At 40.9% G+C, this 7,073-nt stretch overlaps 1 protein-coding gene across 1 annotated transcript; it reads right to left on the bottom strand.

Moving 5' to 3' along the window:
- On the bottom strand, positions 1 to 4,281 carry TMEM52B (transmembrane protein 52B). The gene is made up of 5 exons (XM_071761887.1): positions 4,078 to 4,281; positions 3,369 to 3,412; positions 2,423 to 2,461; positions 1,335 to 1,501; positions 1 to 893 (listed from the first exon to the last, which is right to left on the bottom strand). The coding sequence occupies exons 1-5, from the start codon at positions 4,129 to 4,131 to the stop codon at positions 643 to 645; spliced, it is 555 nt and encodes a 184-aa protein (XP_071617988.1). The 5' UTR covers positions 4,132 to 4,281; the 3' UTR covers positions 1 to 642.
- Positions 4,282 to 7,073: the final 2,792 nt, after the last annotated feature.

Here is a 7,073-nt window from a genome sequence, read left to right on the forward strand (position 1 = left end):
AATTCAAATTTTTGTAAATGCTATATGTCATATTCAGAACCACTGTATTCATTGTATTCTTTCTATATCACCTGTATGACATTTAGAGGACTATACTGAACATATTACAAATGTATGCTGCTTATATGCAGATTGTGTTTCTACATAGCTGCTTTTTTTAATTTGTATTTTTTATTTTTTAATCTACTATAACTGGTTGTCACTTTCCAGAAGTTTGGTGTTATTTTTTAGTATTAAGACCTTTGCACGTGGCTTTGTTTTTCCTGCTGAGAGAACCTCTCTGCCATACCCAGGAAACAGGCTGGAGGCAGGCAGAATGAGACAGGACCTGCAATCTCCCTTCATGTCACTAACCTGCAAAGTGGCTCAGCACCCTGATCCTGCTGCCTGCTTGCTTGGGTGAAGGAGGATACTAGTGGTGTGTGCATGAGTGATAAATGGATGTGGGGAAGGCTAATTATTGATTATCTCAAGGAGGTGTCAAAAGGAGCCATCAAAATACGCTGGATCTGAAACTGCAAGTCTCTTTTTTTTTTTCTCATTAGACAAAGAAGGTTAATCTGATGTTCCTAACCCCGCTCAGAAGAACTAGTCTCTGCAGGTAACTATTCTGTATAATTTACCACTTGGTGAAAACAGGCACTAGTGTCCTGGGAGGGCTGGCTGGGCATCCTTGCCCTCTGCTGATGTCTGCAGTTTTTCCTCTGGCACTGGATCCAGGTCTGGTACTTTCTGCCCTGCCTTGGCAACTGTGAATCTGCTCATGTGCAGAGCTTCTTCATAGACTGGAGGAGTGTCTGATGCAGAAGGAGGTGGTGTTCCCTGCACAGCGTTATGGGAACGTGCCACTGCCAGTATTGTCCTGGCAGCGGGCCCAAACACGGAATGGAGAGCTGAAAGGGAGGAGGAAAAAGCTGTTTGCCTGAAAGCACTGTGCAATTCGAGATAAATACACCTGCCACACACAAGCTTCTTTCTCTTCACAGGCTGAATGTTTTCCTTTTCCTGCTGGTTCATCCTCCCCTAGAAGTGTAGTGGGGATGATAGCCCATCAGCAGCATCACGCAATCAGTCTTTCCTCAAATGCCACCAAGGCCCATAGATGGCCTAATTCCACCCCAGCATGTCTCACAGATAACTTGCTATCTGGCTACATTTCTCCATGGAACCTGGTGAGCCCCTTGATTTGTATTACCTACAGATGCCACCTTCCTCAACCCCTGCTACAAACTTCCCTCTGACAGTCTTGGGATGCCCAAATCTGGCCTTTTTACAGTGCAGCCCCTCACTTTGGAGTGCGCCAAGATCCCCAGCCTCTGTCAAAGCCAACTCACAGGTAATGGTGCTCTGGATGGTGCTGTCATGATCAAAGGCAATGACAGTGACCTGGTAGGGCTGAGGACCTGATTCCTCTCCTGTCTGACGGCAGTGAAAGCAGCATCTCACACAGACTGCAACCAGGCCACACAGGAGCAGCAGCCCACCAATGACCACCACCAGCCTGGGAAGGAAGAGGACACAGAATCAGGAAAGAAAGACTATTTGCAGGGGACCTTTTAAAGTCCCTCCTTGCTTTGAACTAGGGCTAACTTCAAAGCTAGATGTGGTAATTTTGAACCTTATCCTGAAGAGTCTGGACAGTCTCCAGGGATGGAGATTCATTCCAGTGCTGCATCACCCTTGAGGGAAGCAGTTTTCTCTTTCTGTCACATCGTAATTTCCCTGGATGCAACTTGACCAGTTGCCTCAGGTCCTTCTGCTGTGCACCTCTGAGGAGCCTTTGGCTTCTTTCTAGATTCGCTTTAGGTAGTGCAAAACTGTACTGAGGTTGCCTTCTTAGCCTCCTCCATGCTGAACAAACCCAGTCCTTTCAGTCCCTCCTCATACAACATGTCCTCTGGACCCCTGACCATTTTATTGTCTCACCAGTGGACTTGCTCCAGTTTGTCATCTGTCTTGTACTGAGAGACCAAGACTGGAGTAAGATTGGACTACATATTCCAGACGTGTCTTTATGAGTGACAAGCAGAGAAGAAAAATTGTACTTTCAGTCTACTGGTTATACTCTTACCAGTGCAGCCTTGGGATGCCCATCAGCAGCCATAATTTTTAGTATCATCTTGTTGAGAATTACTAAGGAACCAAACTGAAACTCCATTAAAAATGTGTCTCTTAAAAGGTGTATTGTGCTATCGATGATTTATTAATGGTGTTCACCTGACTAAATTAATACGTGGAATAAAAAAAGGAAGCTGGCAGGTCAAACTTTTTTTAAAGATGTGGCAGCTAAGGGGTGGCCTTGCTACTGTAGAGCAATAATGTCCCAAGGGGGTAACATCACACTTGAGCAGGTCAAATTTAACACCATTCTCTGCTACTGGAATTGTGACACAGGTATTTATTGTTACAGATATATTCTTACCAGATATACCACAAATGATCCCACTCCGTACCTGAACAGCTGAGGAGAAGAGGGTACAACGTATGGTTAACAACAGAATGCCAAATAAATGGAAAGATCCCTACTGTATCCCCTCCTGGCTGCCCTCAATTACACTCCAGCTTCTAAATGACACAATGATGAGAAACAACCTGTGCTTCATGAAGGAAGCATTTGTCCAACTTCACCAATCTCCCTACTAGGTGACTTTGCCTTCTCTTTGGTTTTCTCTCTTCCTGTGATATTTGTGCCTGCCCCATTCTCTTTGCAAACCAATTCAGAATATGCATCATGTTATAATTTCTGAAATTCCCTTTTTAAATTTTTTTTTTCAGAATCTAGTCTGCTCAATGCTGGTTTTTTGTTGTTGGTTTTTTTTGTTTGGTTTTTTGTGTTTTTTTTTTTCCTGACTTTCTGTTCAATTTCTTTCTGGCTCTGTGGGTACATTTTGGATGCTGTATTGTGTGTTCCTTTAGTTCCATTTAGTAGAGTTGCCTGTACTTCTTAAAAGACACTTCTTAGTCTAAAGGAATCCTCCTAGGTAACTTTTCACATTTGTTTTGTCTTGATTTCTGTTATTCTTACAACTGGTATCACCAAGATGAATATTCACCAAAACACTGAATTTCAAATAAATTTTCAAGGAAATGTCAGTTCCGAATCTATAATCTCAATCAATCAAAATTCCACCAGAAAGCTCTTAACCATTAGAATTATCCAAATAGGTAGCAGGAACCGTACCTTATGATCAGGATGTTGAATAGATAGTAAATAGTACACTTCACATTCAATTTTGTGTGAGTTTCCAATAATCACAGTTAAAGTAAGCTTTCCTGGAAAATGTCAGCCACTATTTAACATGGATGTTTACTACCACCTTTATTCTTCATTGTATTCTTAAAAGAATCTGAGATCTACAAATACTTACAGTTCAGTGTTGAGACAGCTTTCCTCACCTCTCACTTTGGGGAACTAGAAAGAGAAAACCAAACAAGGCACAGCTGGAGGGAACTGAACCTTTGTCATATCCAACCTTTATTCCTGTCACCTGGACTATTGCCAGTTTGAATCTCCTGCTGTAAGGATTTACTATCATCTGTCAGTAAGGATTTACTGTCATCTATCTTCTCTTGTTTCCATCATATATTCTGCTAGATTTACCGTTCCTGTGATACCAACTGAATTGTTTCATATCTTAATTTCCCACAGTCATTAAAATTCTACTTATCACGGTTCCCAGCAAAGATCTCTACTCACCTTCACCCTCACCATAGGTTTCTCCTTCCCAACTACAATCTGTGTCATGCTACTACTGTAGATCCTTCTCTATGCTCAAATATTAAGAAGATTTACATATCCTGCTCCATATTATATCCACAATGACTTGAATTGTGCTCTGTCCCTCCAGCATTCCTACCCTTCTCATACCTCTTCCTTGGGTACCCTGACCTCTGTGTTACCACCCTTGGGATAGCAGGAAATATTCTTCTCTTCTGGGTGTCTGCCTCTTATACGTCCACTTCTTTTTAGTACCAGGGAAATTATTGTGACTGTAAATTGATAATGCCTCTTCATCTTTCCAAGGTAACACTGACAGAGCAGAGGTACCATAAAAAGGAACTTGTGCTGTGACTTACCCATAAGAAACACCCTAAAACAAAGCAGATAATGACTGAGCTATGCATCCCCATAGGGCAGTTCTGTGGCCTCCTGCTGTCTCAAGCTGTTCGGTATCTTCTTATCTTTTATCGTTTCAGTTCATTCTCACCAGCCCACTGACAAAGAGAAGCAGCTCTCTTGCTCCTTGCTCTCTCTTGAATCCAGTCTCTTCTGCCTGCTCTGCCTCTGGGTCTATCCTTCTTCTCTGCTTTTCAGGTTTCTGCTTTCTCTCTTTCCCTCCTTGTCACTGGCAATTCTTATTTCCTTCTGTCTGTCTCTTGTTATTCTCTTGACCTGCTTATCTCCCTTTTTTGAAAGGATCTCTAAAGTCTTCCAGTCAGAGCAGGAGAAAAGCAGTGGTTACAAGTTCTTCAGATGTTGAACCAGCTCAGTGAAGGGCATAACGAGGTCTCTGCAGACCTGACCCTTCCCTTCTGTGAGCGGAAAGGGTCTCTGAGTTTGTTCATTCCCAATAATTCCTCTACCCCGCCTCTGCCCTGAGGGTGGTGGGTTGAAGGTCATGTTGTTGACCTGTTTAAATGGAGTTCAGATTCCTCCTCCAGTACCACTGCTTTCCCTGCTCTCACATTTTCCTACCGCTATGGATCCAATCTATTGACATCCAGAGTATATGTTACAAGCAAGATGTTCCTGCTGAAGTGAAAGAATTTGCAATATAGTAATTATATACACATATATATATGTATACAGTTATTTGTATATGAATGCAACATATATGTACACATATATGCAACACCTTTCATATCTCCCATTTCAAGGCTCTGCCACCATCCCTCTTACCCTGTAGTCTCCTTCTGTCAGTCCTTCAGCTGACAGTCTGCTCACTCACAGGTCCAGTTCCTGAATTTCCTGCATGGAAAACAAAGTCCTCCCAAATACTTTGCACCATAAGGCATACATGTTGATACTCCTATTCTGAATATTATTTGCCCTGCAGGTGGTTAAATTAGTAGCTACCTTTCAATGACCCATTCATTTTTTTTCACATGTAGAACAGCTTTAGATTTCTGTTCCTGCTTGTGGCTATTTAGGATGGTATTACATGCAGAGAGCTGTGTTCCCCTTCTCTTTCAAATATCTGAGAGAGAAAAAATGCACTGCAGTAATGTGTTACTATTTATGTTTGGGAACCACATGAGACTGGTGCATAAATACACATTAAAGGAAGGATAGCAACTAGTGAAACTTGTTGCCCCATGTTGCAGTCACAATGCATTCACATTAAACTGGTGAATCATTAGCCCTGGTGATGCATATTAGAGCTGCAGAGCAGAACCAATGGATTCATGAACATATTGTATTCTCCCAGGGCAGGCTAAAAACCATTCACCATTCTCTAATTATAAAAGCACTGGTGCAGTGTGAACATGCCTTAGTATGTACTTCTTTATGTATTTACTTATCTGCCTGTCTGTCTATCTATCTATGTATCTTTCTATCTATCTAAACTAGTCTGCTACTGGAAAAAGGTATCTGAGTCCTGGTGGGCAAATACAAACCATAGAAGCGTGAGCTATTTGCTTTGTGTTCATGTAGAAATTGTCAAATATGCTTTTTGCCTCATTTTCCCTCAATTATTTTATATATTATAGGAGTTGTATAAGAAAAGACCCAGCAGGACTGTAGACTTTGTTGCATGTATAAGTTTTAGAACTGAAAGGATTCAATGTGGAAAAGAAGGGCAAATTACCAGTACTTTTCAGGAGCTTTTTATTACCAGAGTGGTAGTGCAATAGAATTATCACTGGATTTTTAACCGAAATTCAGTTTCATGAGAATTTCATCCACTGGAGAAATAGAAGAAACAGTGATAAAAAATGTCCCTAAAGAAAAAGCAGCAGAGTGACATGAAACAGTGATCTCTCCAAAAGTATATTAACTCATTCTTGCTGAAACTTACTGATAATTCTTATTCTATTTCTAGGGCATTGCCACTAATACTATAATTAATAATTAATTGCAGTGTTCAGCGCTGCTATCCTGTCATCCATGAATGGTGTTATTTTCTCTACGTTCCTCTAGTATTTTGCATAGGTTTCCTCAATATTGTATTTTTTGCTATTTTGTTACGTTAGGTGACTTTCATACTTTCTCTTTCGTATTTCCCCCTTGCCACTTTTCAAAAGGTTTTAAAAATGTATAAAAACTATATAATTTGAGCACATGGTTCCTTCTATGCTAGAGAAAGCAGATTGTTGTGTGGATAGAAAAGATTTTTGTCTTCTCTGCTTGCCTTTTCTGGTTGAATCAAAGGATTTTTTTTAAGCCTGTCCTAACTTATTTCCTAGGTAGCATGATCCTAAGTGGGAGTAAATCTTTATGAGATGAAAAAGTGCTATGATACTGCTTATAGAAGTTGCTGAGAAATTGCTGCTTGTTCCTTGTTACTCCTCAAAGGAGTATTCCACTTGATTAATCATACCAAATTCTTCCCTGTGGGCATTTTGAAATGTAAAATATAGGGACATATCTAGAGCTCACAAAGAAAATTATCAAATTTTCATGTATTTTATACTGGATTATGGTAATCCAAAAGGGCACCAAATCTTGTTGAACAAAATCAGATCATTAATGAATAAACTGCACATAAAGAAGCAAAACACTTCACTCCCATATTTCATGCTCTTTACACTAAGGACATAAAAGTTGCTCCATCTCTTTGGCAGAAAATGTGACAGTGTATTCAAACCAAGAAGCTCATTGGAGACAGGGACAGCTGGTCCTGTAAATTAACCTGTATTGGTCTGTATGTGTCTGATCAGATGCTGGAATCTAAATCATTGTGCTCAATTTCCCCCCTTTCAGATTAAGGTCTAGTAATGCCTTTTGCCCTGTACCCAGGGAGCTTTGGGTTGACAGAGGCTTGGAAAGTCATCAGTGAGGCACAGTGCTGGAGTGCAGTATTCTGTGTGACCCCGTGCTCATCCTTATTCCCAAGTTCCCAGCTGGTGAT

This window comes from Heliangelus exortis, chromosome 1 (genome assembly GCF_036169615.1).
Source record: "Heliangelus exortis chromosome 1, bHelExo1.hap1, whole genome shotgun sequence".
Taxonomy (NCBI): Eukaryota; Metazoa; Chordata; class Aves; order Apodiformes; family Trochilidae; genus Heliangelus; species Heliangelus exortis.